This window comes from Mobula birostris, chromosome 5 (assembly GCF_030028105.1).
Source record: "Mobula birostris isolate sMobBir1 chromosome 5, sMobBir1.hap1, whole genome shotgun sequence".
NCBI lineage: Eukaryota > Metazoa > Chordata > Chondrichthyes > Myliobatiformes > Myliobatidae > Mobula > Mobula birostris.
In genome coordinates, this window is record NC_092374.1 from 88,409,919 (window position 1) to 88,435,887 (window position 25,969).

Genomic DNA, 25,969 nt, shown 5'->3' on the forward strand with positions numbered 1-25,969 from the left:
GCACCTCTTCCTACAGATGCTGCTTGGCCTGCTGCGTTCACCAGCAACTTTGATGTGTGTTGCTGAGATTCATCTGCCTGGGGCACATACTAGCCCATGATCTTGTTTTTGATTTGTGTCAACGTGCCACTACATTCATAATAAAGTTGTACTCAAATTATAAACCTCTTTTTTCCTAAAGCAGGACCCCCCAAAAAAACATGACTTCCCACTGTTATCCTAGCACTCCCATCTTTTTCCCATATTTGGCCACAAGATTCCACAAAACATCAATCTCATTTCCTTTACGCAATCTCATCTCAGTTCATCACAAGTTCATTCGTAGTACATGTAATCTTCCACCACTGAGGCCACTCATCAATAGTATTCCAACACCAATCATTTCCGAACACTAGTGTATCTTTTAATTACTTCAATGTGTTTACTTCATTGATAGATTATCTCCTTTGCCTCATTCACAACACATATCTGGTCTGCAGTCAAGTGACAGATCAGTGGCAACTTGATAACAACATAGTCCCAAAAATATTGATCTGCATCACTGCGTTGCATTGTGAGGTTTTCCTTCATTACCACATTTACTGCTAGCTAAGAATGTTTGTCCTCCAACAGCCAGATCTGAAATCACATTCCCAGTTGTGACATTGTGACTTTTCAAAGGATATTGTTTCCATCCCTCGGTATAACTCATTGTTGTGGTTACTATACAATATGGATATTGTCAGATAAACTGATTATTCTCAAGCAATGAAAATTTTGCATAAGAACAGATAACACAATTTGTAAGTTTTGTCACATTAATGAACGTTTTCACTCTACTTTCCCACTGTACAATGTTTTCCTGTCTACAGTTAATAATATTATCCTTTGGAAAATATTTGGCTGTAGGCACTCCAATAAATTTATCTTGAGTGAACTTCAGCCCCACTGATATTTGCACAAGTGTGATCCCATACATCTATAATCTTACCATGACCATCATTATCTAAGGGTTGCTCAATAATTGGATCTAAAAAGTGACTATTATTCCCTCTGTGATACTTGATGTGAGCTTCCACCTTTATGACTGTGTTCTTTTTTTCCTTCACATATATCCCACAGTTGGCTTTCCTCTCAGCATCCTGTACATGTGAGGAACCATCGAAAAAAGAAGTTCTTCCTTCCTTTGTTTGTGTCTTCCTTCTCTGGTTTTGCTTTCTGATCTCCTTCTACCTCCCCTTCTTATTATTTTGATACAAATGGTCCCTTGGGGTCATTTGGTATCATATCCTGATGCCCATGCTGTTCTCCAGTCCAATGAAGATTATTTATAAGGAAGGGAGAAATTTTAATACCCTTTTTAGCTACAACTGAATTCTTCAGTGCCAAGGCTGACTGATCAAGACATTTTAATTCGAACATCCAGCAGTAGCTAGATAAATATGTGTTTTAAGATAGTAAGTGAATTAATGCTGAAATACTGTTTTGACCAGTCCAATATTTAAATCGAATTTTCATTTGCAATTTATATGACAAAATACTGATTACATTAAAACAATTTACCATGGAATGGCAATTCAAAATCCATATGTCAAAGGTTTCGGGCAACATCTTTTATCTTCTGTAAAAGGAAGCAGTCTTGTTAGTAAAACAACTTTAGGATTAGTCTCCAAATACTCTAATCTTCCCAAAATCATTAATTTCAAATTCTCAATTTAACAGTTCACCAATGAGCAATTCCCCTAAATGTCCATTTCCCTCTGAAATGGGGACATCTCATATCCAGAACAGAGGTGCACAAATTTCCATCTCAACATAGATTACACATGGCCAGTATGGAATCTTGGTTTCTCTGAAAACAATTCCATGGAAAATAAATGGAAAAAACCCCAAAACACAGACAAGACAAAATACAAAATCCATACTTGTACTGTTGTTCATTCAAATCCTCTACAAGTAACTGCAAAAATTAGAATAAACTTTTAATTTCCACCCTTGAAACATACTCCAAAGGACAAATGAAAAAAAACAATTCAGTTAGGTGGGGGCCCCCAACACATTAACAAATTCATGAACCTTTTAAAGGCACAGGCTCTTAAGACAAGATTGAAATTGCTCCAAAGTAGGAAATTAATTGCATTAATCACCTTTTGGTCTGAAACTTCCTCCCAATATCGATTGAGCAAACACAGAACAGTCTTTGCATTCTCTCTCACACAGACATGCTCACACACCCTCAAATAAACTCACATGTGGCTATACTTCACAGAATTAAAGCATACAAACCATTCACACTTTAAACCATTTTAGAAAAATTCTTATTCCTAAGGGTTAAATTGTTATCAAAACATCCAGTTACAATCTGATAAAACTGAGGAAATCCATTACTTCAGAATAAAGAAATCCTTGAATTTATTAATCATGTACAAGTAAATAACATTCAGCAAGTGTAAAGCATGAAATCACCCAAAATTCCAACATATCCCATGACCCTCTGTAATTCCAATCTCTAACTGTGTTAGGATGTAGATTACATGACCCCTGCCCTGGTGCCTGTTCCTCCGTCAGGGCAGAGTGTAACACTGAAGTTAGACACGGAAGGCTAACTTTACAATGATGTTGGAGAGAGATAAGAGCAGACAATTTGGGAAAATATTTAATTGGGGTAGGAGAAAGTTTGATGCTTTTAAGCAGGAACTTGGGAACATAAATTGGGACCAGATGTTCTCAGGGAAATGCACAGCATAAATGTGCCAAATATTTAGGGAACATTTGCATGGCATTCTGCATAGGTATGTTCTATTGAGGCAGGGAAAGGATGGTAGGGTAAAAGAACCATGATGTACAAAGGATGTAGAAAATCTAGTTAAGAAAAAAAAGAAAAGCTTATGAAAGTTTCAAGAAACTAGGTACTATTAGAGCTCTAGAAAATTACATGGGTGCCAGGAAGGAGTTCAGGAATGAAATTAGCAGAACTAGAAGGACTGTGAGATGGCCTTGGCGAGGATTAAGGAAAACCCCAAGGCATTCTAGAAGTATGTGAAGAACAAGAGGATGAACCGTGTGAGAATAGGGCCAATCAGGACTGATGGTGGAAACATGTGCATGGAGTTGGAGGATGTAGCAGAGGTACTTAATGAATACTTTGCTTCAGTATTCACCAGTAAATTCTCAACATGACTTACAGTGGACCGAAATGCTTGGATGTGTAGACATTAAGAAAGAGGATGTGCTGGAGCTTTTGAAAGGTATTAAGTTAGATAAGTCACTGGGACCAAATGAGATATACCCCGGGCTACTATGGGAATTGAGGGAGCAGATTGCTTATCCTCTCGTGATGATCTTTGCATCATCAATAGGGATGGGAGAAGTACCAGAGGATTAGAAGGTTGCAGGCATTGTTCCTTGTTCAAGAAAGGGAGTAGAGATAACCCAGGAAATTACAGACCAGTGACTATTACTTCAGTGATGGGTAAGTTATTGAAGAAGATCCTGAGAGGCAGGATGAGCATTTGCAGAGACATAATCTGATTGGGGATAGTCAGCATGGGTTTGTCAAGGGCAGATCATGCCTTACAAGCCTGATTGAATTCTTTGAGGGTGTAACAAAACACAATTGATGAAGGTAGAGCAGTGGATGTAGCATATATGATTTTAGTAAGGCATTTGATAAGGCTCCCTATGCGAGGCTCATTCAGAAAGTAATGAGGCATGAGATCCAAAGAGACCTTGCTTTGTGGATCCAGAAGGCAAAGGGTGGTTGTAGGTGGTTCATGTTCTGCATGGAGGATGGTGACCAGTGGTGTTCTGCAGGGATCTGTTCTGGGACACCTCCTCTTTGTGACTTTTATAAATGACCTGGATGAGGAAGTAGAAGGGTAAGTAAGTACACAAAAGTTGGGGGTGTTGTGGATAGTCTGCGGGTTGTCAGAATTTACAGTGCAACATTGATAGGATTCAGAAGTGGGCTGAGAAGTGACAGATGGAGTTCAACCCAGGTAAGAGTGAAGTGGTTCATTTTGGTAGGTCAAATTTGAAGACAGAATGTAATATTAATGGTAAGACTCTTGGCAGTGTGGAGGATCAGCGAGATCTTGGGGTCCGTGTCCATAGGACACTCAAAGCTGCTGTGCAGGTTGACAGTGTTGTTAAGAAGGCTTATGGTGTGTTGGCCTTCATCCACTGTGGGATTGAATTCAAGAACCATGAAGTAATCTTACAACTAAGTACACCCAACTTGGAGTACTGTGTTCAGTTCTGGTCACGTCACTACAGGAAGGATATGGAAGGATACTATAGAGGGTGTGCAGAAGAGATTTACAAGGATGTTGCCTGGATTGGGGAGCATGTCTTATGAGAACAGGTTGCATGAACTTGGCCTTTTCTCCTTGGCGTGATGGAGGATGAGAGGTGACTTGATAGAAGTGTGTAAGATGATCAGAGGCATTGATTGTGTGGATAGCTCAAATGGCTAACACGAAGGGGCACAGTTTTAAGGCGCTTGGAAGTAGGTACAGGGGGATGTCAGGGGTAAGTTTTTCACACAGCGAGTGGTGAGTGCATGGAATGCACTGCCAGTGACAGTGGTAGAGGTGGATACAATAGGGTCTTTTAAGAGACTCTTAGATTGGTACATGGAGCTTAGAAAAATACAGGTCTATGCAGTAGGGTAATTCTAGGCAGTTTCTACAGTAGGTTACGCTTTGGCACAACATTGACAGGCCAAAGAGGCCTGTTATGTGCTGTAGATTTCTATGTTCTATGTGTGTCATCTAAACTATGAATTATCTGGTACTGCCAAATACACTAGAAAAGTTCCCGGGGAACATCTCTCAGCCCACACTTTGTTGTATTCACGGCTACAGTAATTAATTGGGCCATATCAAAAGGGATGGGATCATGTCATCCTGATCCCGCTGGCCGTGGTGTAACCTGAACTCCCTTCATCACCATGGACATCATTGGGGCAGGCTGCCCACTTCCTCAAAATCATTCTCACTATTATAGTGTATCCCCTCATGTGCTAAATTATATTAATCTACATCACAATCATCATCAGCCCTCGCACCAAATGCACTTATCACTCCTACCTGAGCACAGAGTTGACTTTGCAACTTTTTGATTTGTTTTAAAATTGTTTCTTCAGCAGTTTGAATGGGGCACGACTGCACAAGCGCGTGGAAGTCGGCCAGTGAGGACAGCAGAAAGAGTTTAAAAAGAAGCCAGTTTTACAGAGCGGGCATCAGAGGAACGGGTGACAGAGTACAGGGAGACAGAGAAGGAAGACCTTGGCTCAATGGGACTTCAGCGATAAAGGGTCGAAGCGAGGTAGGTTATCTGTTTAGAATACAGACAGAAAGAATATGTGTGAGGCCAGTTTTCTGTGCTCGGTGTCAGGAGTGGAAGGCCCTGGAGACTCCCAGCCTCCTGAGTGGCCACATCTGCACCAGATGAATTGAGCTGCAGCTCCTTACGGACCGCTTTAGAAAACTGAAGATGCAGCTTGTTGACCTTCATCTGGTCAGGGAGAGCGAGGAGGTGATAGAGAGGAGCTATAGGCAGGTAGTCACACCAGGGCCTCAGGAGACAGATAAGTGGGTAGCAGTCAGAAGAGGGAAGGGCAAGAAGCAGGTGCTAGAGAGAACCCCAGTGGCTGTTCCTCTTAACAATAAGTACTCCTGTTTGAGTACTGTTGGGGGAGACAGGCTACCTGGAGGAAGCAACAGTGGCCGCGCCTCTGGCACAGAGTCTGGCCCTGTGGCTCGAAAGGGTAGGAAAAGGAAGAGGATGGCAGCAGTGATAGGGGACTCTATAGTTAGGGGGTCAGACAGGTGATTCTGTGGATGCAGGACAGAAACGTGGATGATAGTTTGCCTCACAGGTGCCAGGGTCTGGGATGTTTCTGACTGCATCCACGATATCTTGAAGTGGGAAAGAGAACATCCAGCGGTTGTGGTACATATTGGTACCAACGACATAGGTAGGAAAAGGGAGGAGGTCCTGAAAGCAGACTACAGGGAGTTAGGAAGGAAGTTGAGAAGCACAACCTCAAGGGTAGTAATCTCAGGATTACTGCCTGTGCCATGTGACAGTGAGTATAGGAATAGAGTGAGGTGGAGGATAAATGTGTGGCTGAGGGATTGTAGCGGGGGCAGGGATTCAGATTTCTGGATCATTGGGACCTCTTCTGGGGCAGGTGTGACATGTACAAAAAGGATGGGTTGCACTTGAATCTGAGGAGGACCAATATCCTGGCGGGGAGGTTTGCTAAGGCTATTGGGGAGAGTTTAAACTAGAATCGCTGGGGGGTGGGATCCGAACTGAAGTGATTGAGGAAAGGGAGGTTGGCTCATAAATAGAGCAAGCTTGGAGACAGTGTGAAAAGGAGGATAGGCAGGTGATAGAGAAGGGACGCACTCAGACCAATGGTTTGAGACGTGTCTATTTTAACGCGAGGAGTATTACGAGCAAAGCAGATGAGCTTAGAGTGCGGATTAGCACTTGGAGCTATGATGTTATGGTCATTACAAAGACTTGGATGGTGCAGGGGCAGGAATGGCTACTTCAAGTGCTAAGCTTTAGATGTTTCAGAAAGGACAGGAAGGGAGGCAAAAGAGGTGGGGCGTGGCACTGTTGAGATAGTGTCACGACTGCAGAAAGGAAGGAGGTCATGAAGGGGTTGTCTACTGAGTCTCTGTGGGTGGAAGTTAGGAATAGGAAGGGGTCAATACTCCACTCGGTGTTTTTTATAGACCACCCAATAGTAACAGGGACATGGAGGAGCAGATATGGGTTGTTGTGGGGGGAGATTTTAATTTCCCAAATATTGATTGACATCTCCCTAGAGTAAGGGATTTAGATGGGGTGGAGTTTGTTTAGGGGTGTTCAGGAAGGTTTCTTGACACAATATATAGATAACCCTACAAGAGGAGAGGCTGTACTTGATCTGGTATTGGAAAATGAACCTGGTCAGGTGTCAGGTCTCTCAGTGAGAGAGCATTTTGGAGATAGTGATCACAATTTTATTTCTTTTACCATAGCATTGGAGAAGGATAGGAACAGACAAGTTAGGGAAATGTTTAATTGGAGTAAGGGGAAATATGAGGATATCAGGCAAGAACTTGGAAGCATAAATTGGAAACAGACGTTCTCAGGGAAATGTACGGAAGAAATGTGGCAAATGTTCAGGGGATATTTGCGTGGGGTTCTACATAGATATGTTCCAGTGAGACAGAGAAAGGATGGTAGGGTACAAGAACCGTGGAGTACAAAGGCAGTTGTAAATCTAGCCCAGAAGAAAAGAAGAGCTTATGAAAGGTTCAAAAAACTAGGTAATGTTAGAGATCTAGAAGATCATAAGGCAAGCAAGAAGGAGCTTAAGAATGAAACTAGGAGAGCCAGAGGGGCAGTGAGAAGAACTTGACTGACAGGATTAAGGAAAACCCCAAGGCATTCTACAAATATGTGAAGAGCAAGAAGATAAGACATGAGAGAATAGGACCGATCAAGTGTGACAGTGGAAAAGTGTGTATGGAACCGGAAGAGATGGCAGAGGTACTTAGTGAATACTTTGCTTCGGTATTCAGTACGGAAAAGGATTTTGGCGATTGTAGGCATGACTTGCAGTGGACTGAAAAGCTTGAACATATAGATATTAGGAAAGAGAATGTGCTGGAGGCTTTGGAAAGCATCAAGTTGGATAAGTCACCGGGACCGGACGGGATGTACCCCAGGCTACTGTGGGAAGTGAGGGAGGAGATTGTTGAGCCTCTGGTGATGATCTTTACATCATCAATGAGGACAGGAGTTGTTCCAGAGGATTGGAGGGTTGCAGATGTTGTTCCCTTATTCAAGAAAGGGAGTATGGATAGCCCAGGAAATTATAGACCAGTGAGTCTTACTTCAGTGGTTGGTAATTTGATAGAGAAAATCCTGAGAGGCTGGATTTATGAACATTTGGAGAGGCAAAATATGATTAGGAATAGTCAGCATGGCTTTGTCAAAGGCAGGTCATGCCTTACGAGCCTGATTGAATTTTTTGAGGATGTGACTAAACACATTGATGAAGGTAGAGCTGTAGATGTAGTGTATATAGATTTTAGCAAGGTATTTGATAAGGTACCCCATGCAAGGCTTATTGAGACCCTGGTCAGACTCCACTTGGGGTACCGTGCTCAGTTCTTGTTGCCTCGCTACAGGAAGGACGTGGAAGCTATAGAAAGGAAGCAGGAGAGATTTACAAGGATGTTGCCTGGATTGGGAAGTATGCCTTATGAGAATAGGTTGAGTGAACTCGGGCTTTTCTCCCTGGAGCAACGGAGGATGAGAAGTGATCTGATAGAGGTGTACTAGGTAATGAGAGTCATTGATCGAGTGGATAGTCAGAGGCTTTTTCTCAGGGCTGAAATGGCAAGCATGAGAGGGCATAGTTTTAAGGTGCTTGGAAGTAGGTACAGAGGAGATGTCAAGGGTAAGTTTTTTACGCCAAGAGTGGTGAGTCCGTGGAGTGGGCTGCCGGCGGCAGTTGTGGAGGCGGAAATGATAGGGTCTTTTAACAGGCTCCTGGATGGAAACATGGAGCATAGAAAAATAGAGGGCTATGGGTAAGCCTAGGTGCTTCTAAGGTAAGGACATGTTCGGCACAGCTTTGTGGGCCGAAAGGCCTGATTTATGCTGTAGGTCAGCGCTGCCTTTCTTCTTAGCTGCTGTTTCCTGCAAAATATTTATAGCAGCCTGTAAATCCTGAAACAGACTTTTCCATTTCTCTGCTCCTGTACTTGCCTTTTAACATTCCTCTTCCTGTTTCTCCTTTTCTCTCGTTTGGCATTCGCAGTGAGCCTGAAACAGACTCATGTGTATCATATCCGCCTGGCCCTTCTCCCTCAGGATTTCATTTCCTTTCCTTCTTCACTTCAGCTCTTATCTACACTTACACAATTCCCCTGCCAGTTTTAGTTTTTTCTCTCTCCATCTCAATTATAATAGCAATTATGATAGCTTTTTAAAATCTCTTGTAATTTATTCTATTTCCTCTCACTAACTGTTTTTCACAATGCATTCCCCAGGGTCCATAATCTTCCACTCTCAAACTTACCTATCCACTCCTCATAATTGGGCCATTTTCTTAATATATAACTAGGAAAGTAATTTCTCTGCTACTCCAAACCCCCTGGGTTCTTCTTGTACTTTTCCCATTTTAATATCCCAACCTAGTGGGTGGTTCAACTCAAAACTAGGGTCCCAGACCCTTATACTTTTTATTCAAACCTACCCAGGGATGCCAAAATATGTTGACCATTTATCAAAGGAAGTAGTTTCAGAAATTAACTCCTAATTAATCGAAGCAGGCACTTTAACAACAATATTGACCCTGGGCCAACAACTTAAAATGTGAATTCTACTGTTCCCTCTGTACCAATACTCAAATCAGACCACATTTCGCTTTTCAAAATATTGGATCTCAATTAGCCAGATGATCAATCCTTTCTTCCCCCAGCCCCTGATGTGGAGGCTCTTCCTTGCAATGGTGAGTCTCTGAAGAGAGGTATCACTACCTTGTACCTGAAAACCTCTGCTTTATGTGCACTCCTTGCTAGTTCAAATGTTGCCTTTCAGTATTATTGGCTGTGCGTCATCGGATTAACATTTAACATTTTATTGGCTCTGGTCCAAACCTGCATACATTTATTGGCCCCCTTCTGAAAGTGACAACAGGTAATTTGTGACTCCTTATCTTAAATCAGTTACCAAACCAGTAGCCAGTTTGAATCACTCAGGGAAGTCACCAACCCCACAGAGAGAAGCCTGCATATTATATCTGAACAAAGAACACTTCTCAAATAACTTTTTATTTGGAAATGATCCCTGGTCCTGCAAATTACCTGGAGCACCATTTGGTCTACTTTAAAGCATTAATCATGCCAAACAACTTCAGTTCACAAAATGGAGGACGCAGATCTGCTTCACAAAATGGCAGCCTCCATTTTTTCGACCTCATGGCAAGAACAAAAACAATAAGTTTGTCTGCTTCCACCATTCTTGAACCATTCAGTTTGGCATTTTCATTCTTATTTTAACTCCTCCATGGAAAACAGTAGAACAACCCACAACACAACAAATGCTGAAACAGCAACAGCAAAATCAAGGCCCATTCTTCACTCTCACCCACACATATACAGTCCTTTAGCCCCAGGACAAGCTTCTGCATTCAGTCTCTACCAGACATGGATTTGGACAAGCGGATTTGACCTCCCCAGCAGACCCAGAGATTTATAGCATCAGCTCTGGGCTATGGGCTTGGACTTCCAAAACTTCCAATTCGACCCTCAGGCCTCAGTCCTCAGTATTGACCCCAGGCCATATCAATTGCCAAACATCAGGCCTCAGACTCCAATCTCAATGATTCACAAACCCAAAGTGTCATCAGAAATTATTCCTCCTGCCTTTGCATCCACAAGTTTGTTATTGTCTTTGACAGAAATTTGCAGATTAAAGACAACAATCATGGAAAGTACGGAACAAATCAGACAGATGTTGTCCTGCCACACTTTTTACTGCTGCTTCCTCTTTCAACTGTGGATGCCTGGGGCAACTTCATCCTTTCTGCCCTCTTAGTTTGATGAAGTGTTAAGGAAAGAGAAAAAAAGATCATCCTTGTCCTTTCTGTGACTCCAAACCCACCAGTCCAGCTGAGCTTTGACTGACTTATCTCCTCAGGAGCAGTTAGGGGCAGACATTAAACGTTGGCTTTGTTGGTTGAGAGGGCTAATAAATCAGCTGTGTTTGAATTGCAAAGCTGACTTGATGGGCCAAATGGCCAAAATCTGCTCCTATGTCTTTAAGTCTTATGGCGATATTCTCTCTGTCTCCCTCTTTCTATCCTGTTTCTTTCATCCTTTACCACACTCAGCTTCTACCTTGAACAGCGCTCTTGTGCGATCGGGTCCACTCTCGAACTCACAGTCATTATGATCTTGTACTTTATTGTGCTGCATTTCCTCTGCAGCTTTTCAACTTCATTCTACGTTATTGTTTTACCTCATTCTTGCTCAATGCACTGCATAATACTTTGATCTGTCTGAACAGTATGCAAGACAGGATGTTCTCCGCGTCTTGTAAACCAATACAACTATCCTACTTACTTTTTTAAATGAACCCCTCAACTCATTTAGGGAGAAATCCATTGAAGGTTTGAGGTGGTGAGGAAGAGGAAGATGTAGCGGAAGGATTCAGATCGATCACTCAAGGAGCATGAAAATTATGAAGGTTGAGCGGCCTGTTTCTGCCTGAGGTATTTGATCGAGTCAATCTCTCCAGTAGCTCTTGTCACTTGAGAAGCTGCTCCACCACCAGCAGGTGGATGGCTCGACTGTCAATTCTGATGGTCACTTTCCATTGATATTTGAGGTTGGATTTTAGTCAAATTTTATTTATTTAATTATTGAGATACAGCACAAAATATCCTCTTCGAGCTACGCCACTCAGTTTAATGCCAGCCTAATCATGGGACAATTTACAATGACCAATTAATCTACCAGCAGGCATATCTTCGAACTGTGAGAGGAAACCGGAGCACATATGGTTACAGAGAGAAAATAGAAACTCCTTACAGGCAGCAGTGGCAATGGGACCTGGGACGCTCTTACTGTAAAGTGTTATGTTAACCACTACGCCACCATGCTATATCATCGTGTGAGAGTCTACGACCAGAGGGCACAGCCTCAAAATAGAAAGATGTCCCTTTTGGGACAGAGCTGAGGAGGAATTTGCATAGCCAGAGGGTGGCTAATCTGTGGAATTCATCGCCACAGACACTGCGTTTATTCTTAAAGCAGAGGGTGGTAGGTTCTTGATTAGTAGGGGTGTTAAACATTACAGGGAGAAGGTATGAGAATAGGGTTGAGAGGGGAAATAAATCAGCAAATGGTGGAGCAGACTCGATAGGCTGAATGGCCTAATTCTGCTCCTATGTCTTATGAACTACCTGCCTAAGTCTCATGAACTACCTGCCAAACTTTCTTTCTACCTGGGTAAGTTTCATGTTTTTGGAAGTCTAAACCTAAGGTTGATCATTTAGAAATGTAGGAGGTGGGTGTTGTTGACAAGACCAGCACTTATTGCCTATCCCTAGCTGCCCCTTACTTACAGAACATAACAAACGTACATAGACATAACAACATTAGTCTACGTTGAAGGATGTATAGTCCAAGGCACCGTTAGAGTTTTTCAGGTCAGTTCAAGAATCTGATGGCAGTCGGAAAGAAGACCAGGAAGACTCATGTTCTCAGTATTTATTTATTTATTTATTTGCACAGTTTGTCTTTTGCTTAGACCATAAGACCGTAAGACGTAGGAGCAGAATTAGGCCATATAGCCCATCGAGTCTGCTCCACCATTCAATCATGGTTGAAACTTTTTTTCTATCTCCACCTCAACCCCAGTTCCCGGCCTTCTCCCTGTAACCTTTGATGCCATGTCCAATCAAGAACCTATCAACCTCTGCCTTAAATACACCCAACGACCTGGCCTCCACAGCTGCATGTGACAACAAATTCCACAAATTCACCACCCTTTGGCTAAAGAAATTTCCCTGCATCTCTGTTTTGAAAGGGCGTCCCTCTCCTGAGGCTGTACCCTTTTGTCCTAGACTCTCCCACCATGGGAAACATCCTTTCCACATCTACTCTGTCTAGGCCTTTCAGTATTTGAAAGGTTTCAATGAGATCCCCCCTTCATCCTTTAAAATTCCAGCAAGCACAGACCCAGAGCCAACAAATGTTCCTCGTATGATAACCCTTTCATTCCTGGAATCATCCTTGTGAACTTCCTCTGGACCCTCTCCAATGCCAGCACATCTTTTCTAAGATGAAGGGCCCAAAACTGATCACAATACTCAAGGTGAGGCCTCGCCAGTGCCTTATAAAGCCTCAGCATCACATCCCTGCTCTTATATTCTAGACCTTTTGAAATGAATGCTAACATGTGTGACGCCAAACCAAGCTATCGGACGATTGATGCTAATGAGAGAGATAAGAGAGACAATGGAGAAACATTCAAAATGCTAATAAGAGAGGAGAGAGGGATTAACGGAAAAGAAACACAATTCAGAATATTGACAGACTGGTTGCTTTGAACCTGAACTGTTTGAAGTTTGATGGACAGGTGATACCCCAGCAGGGGGATAAAAAGGGCAGGTTCGCTAAGGCAAGCGACACCACGAGACCACGAGACAACGAGACCCTGGAAAGAGCAGTGTGCCCCCACAAGTGGTGGGAGTTTGGAGGTCCGGTTCGCGGGAACCGACCATAGGCTCGCAAGGTGTAAAGGTACGATCGGTGGGAACCTGGGGTGTGTGTCCGCCCTTGCCTAGGTGCCGGGTTCACCACGGAAGAACAATCGTATCCGGAACAGAGGGGTCACAGTCGGTGACCACAGCGGGATAGAAGACATCAAAAAGGGTCTGCCCGAAACCAACTGTGAAGACATCAAAGGTCTGCCTGAACCAAATTGCATCTCTCTCTCTCTCTCCAACGGTACAACAGCGATTACTGCGAACTGCACTAAGCTGAACTGAGCTCTGTGTCACTGTAAGACTGATCATTTTACCCCTCGACTGCGATAGAGCTTGGTTGATTCCTATTACCCTAGTTCTTTGTATAGGTGTGTATTATCATTGCTAACCTGTTACATTTATATCCTTACGATTAGAGTACTGTATTATTTGTTTCTTTAATAAAACTTTATTAGTTCCTAGTAATCCAGACTCCAACAAGTGTTCCATTTCTGCTGGTTTGGCAACCCAGGTACGGGGTACGTAACATGGCATTTGCCTTCCTCACCACTGACTCAGCCTGCAAGTTCACCTTCAGGGTGTTCCGCACAAGGACTCCCAAGTCCCTCTGTATCCCAGATTCCTGGATTTTCTCTCCGTTTCGAAAATAGTCCGCACATTTATTTCTGCTACCAAAGTGCATGACCTTGCAGTTTCCAACATTGTATTTCATTTGCCACTTTCTTGCCCATTCTCCTCATCTAAAGTCCTTCTACATCCTACCTGTTTCCTCAATACTACCTTCCCCTCCACTAATCTTTGTATCATCTGCAAACTTGGCAACAAAGCCATCTATTCCATCATCTGAATCATTTATATACAGCATAAAAAGAAGTGGTCCCAACACTGACCTCTGCGGAACACCACTAGTCACTGGCAGCCAACCGGAAAAGGATCCTTTCATTCCCACTTGCTGCGTCCTACCAATTAGCCAATGCTTTAACCATGTTAGTAACTTCCCTGTAATAGCATTGGCTCTTAACTTGGTAAGCAACCTGATGTTTGGCACCTTGTCAAAGGTCTTCTGAAAGTCTAAATATACAACATCCCCTTTATCTATCCTACTTGTAACCTCCTCAAAGAATTCCAACAAGTTTGTCAGGCAGGATTTTCCCTGAAGGAAACCGTGCTGCCTTTGTACTATCTTGTCCTGTGTCACCAAGTACTCCATCACCTCATCCTTAACAATTGAGTCCAACATCTTCCCAACCACCACTGAGGTCAGGCTAACTGGTCTATCAGTTAGGAGGAGAAGATGACAGCGCAACGCGTGCACGCAGCTCTCCGGTGAAAATGATATCATATCCATTAAATAGAGGCCGTGGACAATTCTGATTTGATGGAGACAGACGTGAAAGCACAGAGGAACACCTGGATAGATTTCTGAAACGCCGGCTCGCTGCCACTGTTACTGGGCGATCGAGAATCTTCCGGAGGGAAGGCCCCAAAATCCCCAGATTTGCCTGCTGCTAGCAACTAAGGCTGAGGTCGAATTGTTCAGATAGAGATGGTGCTCGGTACTCGGTGTTGGAGGGCTGATCAGAGGCTCGAAGTTTTCGGACGACTCAGAGTCAGACTGTGGTCAGGAATGGCAGGGAGAGTTTTCTTTCTTCTCCCGTCTGCGTGAGATGCGGTACATTCGAGAGACTTTGAACTCTTTTGCTGTGCCATGGCCTGTTCTTCATCAAGTTATGGTATTGTTGCACTGTTGTAACTATATGTTATAATTAGGTGGTTTTTGTTGGTTTTTCAGTCTTGGTCTGTCCTGTGTTTATGTGATATCACACCGGAGGAATATTGTATCATTTCTTAATGTATGCGTTACTAAATGACAATAAAAGAGGACTGCGTGTCCTCATAATCTAATCTAATCTAATTTCCTTTCTGCTGCCTTCTTCCTTTCCTAAAGAGTGGAGTAACATTTGCAATTTTCCAGTCCTCTGGCACTATGCCAGAGTCCAATGATTTTTGAAAGATCATTTCTAGTGCCACCACAATCTCTAATGCTACCTCTTTCAGAACCCTGGGGTGCAGTTCCTCTGGTCCGGGTGACTTATGTACCCTTAGGTCTTTCAGCTTTTTGAGCACCTTCTCCCTTGTAATGGTAGCTGCAGCCACCTCTCTTCCTTCGCACACTACAACATCAGGCACACTGCTAGTGTCTTAGACAGCGAAGACTGACACAAAATACTCATCTAGTTCATCAGCCATCTCCTTGTCCCCTGTTATTATTTCCCCTGCCTCATTTTTTAACGGTCCTATATCCACTCTCATTTCTCTATTATTTTTAACATATTTGCAAAAGCTTTAACTATCCACCTTGATGTTAATTGCTAGCTTGCTTTCATATTTCATCTTTCCCCTTCTAATGATTTCTTAAGTTGCTCACTGTAGGTTTTTAAAAACTTCCCAATCCTCTATCTTTCCACTAATTTTTGTTTTGTTGTTATGCCCTTTCTTTTGCTTTTAAAATAGCTTTGACTTCCCTTGTCAGCCATGGTTGTACTATTTTACCATTTGAGTATTTCTTCATTTTTGGAATACACACGTCCTGCACCTTTTACATTTTACCCTGAAATACATGCCATTGCTGCTCTGTCAACATCCCTGCCAGCAGCTCCGTCCAATTTACTTTGGCCAACTCCTCTCTCACACCACTGTAATTTCCCTTACTCCATTGAAATACTGCTACATCAGACTTCAATTTCAAGTTGAACACAATCATATTGTGATCACTGTTTCTTATGGGTTCTTTTACCTAAAGCACCCTAATTGCCTCCATTACATAACACCCAGTCTAGTGCAGCTGAACCCCTCGTCAGCTCAATGACAAACTGCTCTAAGAAGCCATCTCATAGGCATTCAACAAACTCAAGATCCATTACTAACCTGATTTTCCCAATCGACCTGGATGTTAAAATCTCCCATGACTACCATAACATTGCCTTTTGACTCGCCTTTTCTATTTCCTGTTGTGATCTGTGGTCCACCTCCCAGCCACTGTTGGGAGGCCTGTATATAACTGCCATCAATGTACTTTTACCCTTGTAGTTTCTTAACTCAACTCTCAAGGATTCAACATCTTCTGATCCTATGTCACATCTTTCTACTGATTTGATGCCATTCGTTACCAGTAGAGCCACACCACCCCCTCTGCCTACCTTCCGATCCCTCTGATATAACGTGTAACCTTGGATATTCAGCTCCCAACTACAACCATCCTTCAGCCATGAGTCAGTGATTGCCACAACATCATACCTGGCAATCTGTAATGTTGCAACAAGATCACCCACCTTTTTTCTTATACTATGTGCATTTAGATACAACACCATGAGTACCGTATTTGCTATCCTTTCTGATTCTGTATCCCTAATGATTTGATACTCGGCCTGTTGGCTGCGACTAAGTTCCATCACCTGTCAATGCCCCTCCTGACAATCTGACTGAAGGCTATCTTTACTTTTTACCACCTGTCCTTTCCTGAGTTCCTTCACTCCAGTTCCCACTATCATGCCAAGTTAGTTTAAACCCTCCCCAACAGCTCTAACCAAACTGCCCGCAAGAATATCGGACCCCTCGGGTCCAGGTGCAACCTGTCACTTCTGAACAGGTCATGCTTGCCCCAGAAGAGATCCCAATTATCCAAGAACTTGCGGCCCTGCCCTCTGCACCAGCTTTTCAGCCATGCATTAATCTGCCAAATCATCCTGTTTCTACCCTCACTGGCACGTGGCACAGCCAACAATCCAGAAATTACTACCCTAGAGGTTCTGCTTCTCAGCTTTCTACCTAGCTCTCTAAATTCTCTTTTTTGGACTTCATTGCTTTTTCCTTCCTATGTCATTGGTACCAGTATGTACCAAGACATCTGGCTGTTCCCCCTCCCTCTCCAAAATGTTGTGGACGAGATCTGAGACATCCCTGACCCTGGCACCAGGGAGGCAACATACTATAGAAACATAGAAACATAGAAAATAGGTGCAGGAGTAGGCCATTCGGCCCTTCGAGCCTACACCACCATTTATTATGATCATGGCTGATCATCCAACTCAGAACCCCGCCCCAGCCTTCCCTCCATACCCCCTAATCCCCATAGCCACAAGGGCCATATCTAACTCCCTCTTAAATATAGCCAATGAACTGGCCTCAACTGTTTCCTGTGGCAGAGAATTCCACAGATTCACCACTCTCTGTGTGAAGAAGTTTTTCCTCATCTCGGTCCTAAAAGGCTTCCCCTTTATCCTCAAACTGTGACCCCTCATTCTGGACTTCCCCAACATCGGGAACAATCTTCCTGCATCTAGCCTGTCCAATCCCTTTAGGATTTTATACATTTCAATCAGATCCCCCCTCAATCTTCTAAATTCCAATGAGTACAAGCTCAGTTCATCCAGTCTTTCTTCATATGAAAGTCCTGCCATCCCAGGAATCAACCTGGTGAACCTTCTTTGTACTCCCTCTATGGCAAGGATGTCTTTCCTCAGATTAGGGGACCAAAACTGCACACAATACTCCAGGTGTGGTCTCACCAAGGCCTTGTACAACTGCAGTAGTACCTCCCTGCTCCTGTACTCGAATCCTCTCGCTATAAATGCCAGCATACCATTCGCCTTTTTCACCGCCTGCTGTACCTGCATGCCCACTTTCAATGACTGGTGTATAATGACACCCAGGTCTCGTTGCACCTCCCCTTTTCCTAATCGGCCACCATTCAGATAATAATCTGTTTTCCTATTTTTGCCACCAAAGTGGATAACTTCACATTTATCCACATTAAATTGCATCTGCCATGAATTTGCCCACTCACCCAACCTATCCAAGTCACCCTGCGTCCTCTTAGCATCCTCCTCACAGCTAACACTGCCGCCCAGCTTCGTGTCATCCGCAAACTTGGAGATGCTGCATGTAATTCCCTCATCCAAGTCATTAATATATATTGTAAACAACTGGGGTCCCAGCACTGAGCCTTGCGGTACCCCACTAGTCACCGCCTGCCATTCTGAAAAGGTCCTGTTTATTCCCACCCTTTGCTTCCTGTCTGCTAACCAATTCTCCATCCACATCAATACCTTACCCCCAATACCGTGTGCTTTAAGTTTGCACACTAATCTCCTGTGTGGGACCTTGTCAAAAGCCTTTTGAAAATCCAAATATACCACATCCACTGGTTCTCCCCTATCCACTCTACTAGTTACATCCTCAAAAAATTCTATGAGATTCGTCAGACATGATTTTCCTTTCACAAATCCATGCTGACTTTGTCCAATGATTTCACCGCTTTCCAAATGAGCTGTCATCACATCTTTGATAACTGACTCCAGCAGTTTCCCCACCACCGACGTTAGGCTAACCGGGTGTCCTGTTCACATCCACAGAATCTCCTGTCTGTTCCCCTCACTATCGAGTCCCCTATCACTAGCTCTCCCTTCCCTCTCTCTCTCTTTCCCTTCTGCAAGACAGACCCATGCTCAGTGCCTGTAACCCGGTCGCCATGGCATTCTCCTGGGAGGTCATCCCGCACAAAAGTACCCAAAGCGGTGTACTTGTTTTTGAGGCAGATGGCCACAGGAGTGCACAGCTCTAACTGCCTATTTCCATTTCTCCTGACAGTCACCCAGCTACTCGCCTCCTGCAACATTGGGGTGATTACCTCCCTGTAACTTTTGATCAATTATATCCTCGCTGTCCCGTACAAGCTGAAGGTCATCCAATTGCTACTCCAGATCCCTAACACAGTCTTCGAAGAGCTGCAGTGAGATGCACTTCATGCAGATGTAGTTCTGGGAGAGTCTGGGTCTCCCAGTTCTCCAGCATCCGGCACGAAGAGCACACCATGGTCATTTAAATGGTACAGTAAGAGAGGAAAAAATAAAACAAAAAGGAAACATTAACAGACATTTGTTGATTGTTTGTCAGTCTTTAGGTATAGTTTTCCATTGAATCTATTGTAATTCTTTGTTCTACTGTGAGTCCCAGGAAGAAAATGACAGTCAGGGTAGTATATGGTGATTGGATATTGTAGTATATGTAATTTAATAATAAGCTTACTTTGAACTTTGATGCTGTTGAGCTTTGAGTTGTGGGTCTTCAAGCTCTTGTAGCTCCTTCCTGATGTCAGCATTGAGAAGAGGGCAAACCAATCAGAATGCTTTCTGCTGAACCTATGCTGATGTGGTCTGTGGTCCTCCTGCATTGATTACTGACTTCAATGTTTTTTGAGGAGGTGGCAAAGGTGACTGATAAGTGTAGAGCTGTGGCAGTTGTCTACATGGACTTCAGTAAGGTGTTTGACAAGGCCCCACATGGGATCACATGATCCTGTGCATCTCCTGTGATAGTTTTCTGAACCAACATGTCAAGGAACCAACTAGAGAGTAGGCCATTCTGGACTGAGCAATGAGGAAGGGTTAGTTAGCAATCTTGTCGTGCGAGGCCCCTTGGATAAGAGTGACCATAATGTGGTGGAATTCTTCATTAAAATGGAGAATGATAGAGTTAATTCAGAAACAAAGGTTCTGAACTTAAAGAAGGGTAACTTTGAAGGTATGAGACGTGAATTAGCTAAGATAGACTGGCAAATGATACTTAAAGGATTGACGGTGGACATGGAATGGCAAGCACTTACAGATTGCATGGATGAACCACAACCATTGTTCATCCCAGTTTGGCAAAAGAATAAACCAGGGAAGGTAGTGCACCCATGGCTGGCAAGGGAAATTAGGGATAGTATCAATTCCAAAGAAGGAACATACAAATTAGCCAGAAAAAGTGGCACACCTGAGGACTGGGAGAAATTTGGAGTCCAGCAAAGGAGGACAAAGGGCTTAATTAGGAAAGAGAAAAAATATTATGAGAGAAAGCTGGCAGGGAACATAAAAACTGACTGTAAAAGCTTTTACAGATATGTGAAAAGAAAAAAGATTGGTTAAGACAAATGTAGGTCCCTTACAGTCAGAAACAGGTGAATTGATCATGGGGAACAAAGACATGGCTGACCAATTGAATAACTACTTTGGTTCTGTCTTCACTAAGGAGGACATAAATAATCTTCTGGAAATAGTAGGGGACCGAGGGTCTAGTGAGATGGAGGAACTGAGGGAAATAAATGTTAGTAGGGAAGTGCTGTTAGGTAAATTGAAGGGATTGAAGGCAGATAAATCCCCAGGGCCAGATGGTCTGCATCCCTGAGTTCTTAAGGAAATAGCCCTAGAAATAGTGGATGCATTAGTGATAATTTTTCAAAACTCTTTAGATTCTGGACTAGTTCCTGAGGATTGGAGGGTGGCTAATATAACCCCACTTTTTAAAAAAGGAGGGAGAGAGAAACTGGGGAGTGATAGACCGGTAAGCCTGGCATTGGTGGTGGGGAAAATGCTAGAATCAGTTATCAAAGATGTGATAACAGCACATTCGGAAAGCGGTAAATCGCATGGTTATTTGAGTTACTGTCACCTTCCTGTCAGCGTGAACCAGTCTAGCCATTCTCCTCTGATCTCTGTTATATTTTGTAAGACGTTGAGTTTACGCTGACTGGCAACTCCTGCGATGCTGCTGGTGCCAAACTGTATTGGTCTCTGCCGTTCCTTTACTTGGAGAGGGGGAGCTTACTACATGGGCAACCATTTGCTCTCTTTATTATAGTGCCCTGTCTTATATATCTAGTGTAACGCCCCGTTAAAGATTACACTGCTAACAGTGTTTGGGTTATTGTTAGAGATAAGGGGTGCTTAGGAATGTGGGCCATCCAACCAGGAGAGAAGGCTGGGGGAGTGCATTTTTCTTGTGCCCGACACTGGTGGGAGTTTTGGTCTTTGTTTGGTGGAAGATGAAGACAGAACACAGTGGAGAGAACCGGTTATAGGATTCGATCCGGAGGGGACCGTGATTTGATGGAGCCAAGGTGTGGGAGCCTACTGGGGAGCAGTGAATATGACTTTTGGAAGATTTGAGCTCCAGCCTGTGCACATTTGACTGTTTAATTATAATGGGTCCTTTTTGTGTTTTTTTTTCTCTACTAACCCCTTAGTTAAGTTAATAGTTATAAATTTACTTTTTATTGTATGCCGTGTGCGATCTGTCATTGCTTGCGACGAGCTGTAACAGGGCAGCAAATCACACAGCATTCACACAAACCGGGGCTTGGCTGGACGAGACATCCCAATCTCACGGATTTGGTGGGACCACAGTGTGTATACCCTAGAAGTGCATACCCTAGAGGATGGAGAAAAGTGGGCTTCTGTCACTGAGTTGAGAGACTGCCAGTGGGGGCTAACTAGCTGAGATGCCCAGGAAGAAATAGGGTTTCATTAGATAGCTAAGATACAACATCTATAGTTCACCCTGACCAACGGAGGTCCAAGCAAAATCCAGACCATGATGCAACCAGTCAGGATAGTTTCAACAGCATGGCTATACAATTTTAAGGATCGAGGATCAAGGATTAACTTTATTCTCCATATACATTTACATGTATTAGGAATTTGCAGTGGTGGGTGTAGTTGAGTAAGAATTTGTTAGAGTGTTTGGTGACTCTGCAACCCTCATTAATCTTCTGAGAAAGTAGAGACACTGAGTATATTTTTATAATAATCTTATGGAGATCAGAATCACTATCACATAGAGAAGGCCGCAGAAATTTAAAATCTCATGCAAGGTTAATTGTCAATTTTAAGTCTGAAGATGTTAGAATTTTGTTATCCAAAGACATTCAAAGATGAAGGTAAAAAGGAAGATACACAGCCATGGATTGGTTCTGATGCCATGTGGAGTGCTTTGGAATGCTTGTTATATGCTTAGTGGCCACTTTATTAGGTACACCTGCTTGTTCATGCAAATATCTAATCATTTGGCAGCAACTTAACGCGTAAAAGGATGTAGACATGGTCAAGAGATTCAGTTGTTCTTCAGAATGGAGAACAAATGTGAACTAAGTGACTTTGAGAGCAGAATGATTGTTGGTGCCAGACAGGGGTGGTTTGAGTATCTGCTGATCCCAGCAGTCTCTCGAGTTTACAGAGTGTGGTCAGTATATGGAATGAGCTGGCAGAGGCAGTGGTTGAGGCAGGAACACTAACCACATTTAAAAGGTATTTGGCCAAATACAAGGAGCGGAAAGGGGTTGATGGATATGTACAAAATGCCAGCAATTGTGACTAAAGATTAGCTTTATTTGTCACACGCAAGTCGAAACATCAAAATGTATTGAGAAGTGCGTCAGTGACCAATGCAACCTGATGATTTGCTGGGGGTAGCATGCAAGCGTTACAATGCCTCTGGCGCCAACGTAGCATACCCACACACTAATCCTAACCTGTACGTCTTGGGAGTGTGGGACAAGACCAGAGCGCCGGAGGAAACCCATACAGTCACAAGGGGAACGTAACAAACTCCTTACAGATGCTGGTGAGAATTAACCCCTGTTCTTCTGATCACTGGTGCTACGTAGTCATAGCCTAGGGAAACTTGGTCAGCATTGTCATACCAGATCATGATTCTGAGGGTTTATGAGGCACTGGTGAGGCCTCACCTTGAGTATTGTGAACAGTTTTGGGCTCCTCATCTTAGGAGAGATGTGCTGACATTGGAGAGGGTCCAGAGGAGGTTCACAAGAATGATTCTAGGAATGAAAGGGTTATCATACGAGGAACGTTTGATGGCTCTGGGTCTGTACTTGCTGGAATTTAGATCTCATTGAAACCTTTGGAATATTGAAAGGCCTAGACAGAGTAGATGTGAAAAGGATGTTTCCCATGGTGGGAGGGTCCAGGACAAGGGGCACAGCTTCAGGATAGAGGGGTGTCCATTCGAAACAGGGATGCAGAGAAACTTCTTTAGCCAGAGGGTGGTGAGCTTGTGGAATTTGTCACCACAAGCAGCTGTGGAGGCCAAGTTGTTGGGTGTATTTCAGGCAGAGATTGATAGGTTCTTGATTGGACATGGCATCAAAAATTATGGAGAGAAGGCTGGGTAATGGGGTTGAGGAGGAGAAGAAAGAAGGGTCAGTCATGACTGAATGATGGAGCAGACTCGATGGGCCAGTTTAGCCTAATTCTGCTCCTAGGTCTTATGGTCAACCAGTCAGGATAGTTTGATAGAGGATTTGGTGACAAACTGAATATCCCCAACTTTCTCCCTGTTCATCTGACTAAAATCTTACTGTCTGCCTTCACAGGGTGTGCCAACTTTGATCTTGTGCTTGAGTGTCTAGAGTGGGACCTGAATTCACCACCTTCAGACTTAGAGGTAACGAGATCACACACTGAGTGGAAGTGCAATGGTATTGTAGAGTCTGGAGAATCTCACCATGTGGATTGGATAGACTTTCAGGGGGCAAGGAGCAAGTTCGTTGCCAAATTCAGTGTTGGGCGGGGTTCTTACACTATGGCTCCCCTCCTCCCAGCCGCCTTCCCCCTCGCCTCACCTCATGCTCTACAGGTGTCTCGCTGGGCTGCTGCCCTCGCTGCTGCTGGAACCGTAGCCTCCTCTCTGGGCTTAGTTGCGTGGCGAGGAGTCTGGCCAGGTTCTTGCGCTTAATAGACCCCAGGAGAACCTTGGACTCTGAGAAAACAAACAGGGCAGATTCTTTACCACAGGCCTCCTGGCATTCCACTTCATCACTCTCCCAGTGAGTTTTGTAAAGAGGTTTGTTAACAACACAAATTCTTTCTCACATTCAGTCTCCCTCAGCCTTACTGATGTTCCTCTTCTGCTCCCTCCTTTTCCTGTTCTTACACGCTCTCCACTTCCCTTTACTCCCACTTCTCCCCTCCCTCTCCCTCAATCTGGTCCCCAGTCTCTGTCAAAGGGAAAGGGTCTCCAACATTTCAAAGAAATTTCCGAATGGAAGGAGGACATTACCGTGGCTGACAAGTGAAGTCAGAGCCAAAGTAAAAGCAAAAGAGAGGGCATACAAGGAAGCCAAAGGTAGTGGGAAGATAGAGGATTGGGAAGCTTTTAAAAACTTGCAGAAGGAAACTAAGAAGTCCATTAGGAAGGTGAAATTATGAAAGGAATTGGTGACTAATATTAAAGAAGATACTAAAAGCTTTTTTAAGTGTATAAAGGGTAAAAGAGAGTCGAGGGTAGATATAGGACCAATAGAAAATGATGCTGGAGATATTGTAATGAGAGATGCAGAGATGACAGAGGAATTGAATGCATATTTTGCATCAGTCTTCACAGTGGAAGATGTCTGCATTATACTGGACATTCAGGAGTGTCAGGGAAGTGAAGTATGTGCAGTGAAAATTACAACTGAGAAGGTGCTCAAGAAGCTTAATGGTCTGAGGGTGGATAAATCTTCTGGACCTGATGGAATGCACCGTTGGGTTCTGAAAGAAGTAGCGGGAGAGATTGCAGAGTCATTAACAATGATCTTTCAAGAATCAATAGATTCTGGCATTGTACCGAATGACTGGAAAATTATAAATGTTACTCCGCTATTTAAGAAGGGTGGAGGCAGCAGAAAGGAAACTATAGACCTGTTAGCCTGACATCAGTGGTTGGGAAGTTGTTGGAATCAATTGTTAGGGGTGAGACTACAGAGTACCTGGAGGCACATGACAAGATAGGTCAAATACAGCAAGGTTTCCTGAAAGGAAATTCCTGCCTGACAACCTACTGCAATTCTTTGAGGAAATTTCAAGGATATGGTGTACTTGGATTTTCTGAAGGCCTTTGACAAGGTGCCACACATGAGGCTGCTTAGCAAGGTAAGATCCCATGAAATTACAGGGAAGTTACTAGCATGGGTGGAGCATTGGCTGATCAGCAGAAAACAGAGTGGGAATAAAGGGATCCTATTCTGGCTGGCTGCTGGTTACCAGTGGAATTCCACTGGGGTTGGTGTTGGGATTGCTGCTTTTTACGATGTATGTCAATGATTTGGACTATGGTATTAATGGATTTGTGGCTAAATTTGCCAATGATACAAAGATAAATGGAGGAGCGGGTAGTGTTGAGGAAACAGGGAGCCTGCAGAGAGACTTGGATAGTTTAGGGGAATGGACAAAGAAGTGACAAATGAAATACAACATCGGAAGGTGTATGGTCATGCACTTTGGTGGAAGAAATAAACGGGCAGACTATTATTTAGATGTGGAGAGAATTCAAAATGCAGAGATGCAAAGGGACTTTGGAGTCCTTGTGCAAGATACCCTAAAGTTTACCCTCCAGGTTGAGTCAGTTGTGAAGAAGGTGAATGCAATGTTGGCATTCATTTTTAGAGGTATAGGATATAAGAACAGGGACGTGATATTGAGGCTCTATAAGGCACTTGTGAGACCACACTTGAAGTGTTGTGTGCAGTTTCGGGCTTCTTATTTTAGAAAGGATATATTGACTTTGGAGAGGGTTCAGAGAAGATTCATGAGAATGATTCCAGGAATGAAAGGGTTACCATATGAAGAACATCTGGCAGCTCTTGGGCTGTATTCCCTGGAGTTCAGGAGAATGAGGAGGGATCTCAGCAAAGTTATTTCCCATGGTAAGGGATTCTAGGACAACAGGGCACGACTGCAGAATTGAAGGACGGCCATTTAGAATAGAGATGCAGAGAAATTTCTTTAGTCGGAGGGTGGTAAATCCGTGGAATTTGTTGCTATGAGTGGCTGTGGAGGCCAAGTCATTGGATGCATTTAAGACAGAGATAGATTGGTTCTT

General features: G+C 43.5%; 1 protein-coding gene across 1 annotated transcript in view; it reads right to left on the bottom strand.

Annotated features, from left to right (window-relative positions):
• The window catches only part of LOC140197291 (chloride channel protein ClC-Kb-like), a 108,423-nt gene that overhangs the window by 615 nt on the left and 81,839 nt on the right, over window positions 1–25,969 (bottom strand). The window contains exons 16-17 of the mRNA XM_072257228.1: window positions 23,730–23,866; window positions 1,543–1,600 (exon numbers count right to left, since the gene is read on the bottom strand). Of these exons, the coding sequence (XP_072113329.1) occupies window positions 1,571–1,600; window positions 23,730–23,866 (167 nt within the window). The 3' untranslated portion in view covers window positions 1,543–1,570. The remainder of the gene's footprint in view (window positions 1–1,542; window positions 1,601–23,729; window positions 23,867–25,969) is intronic.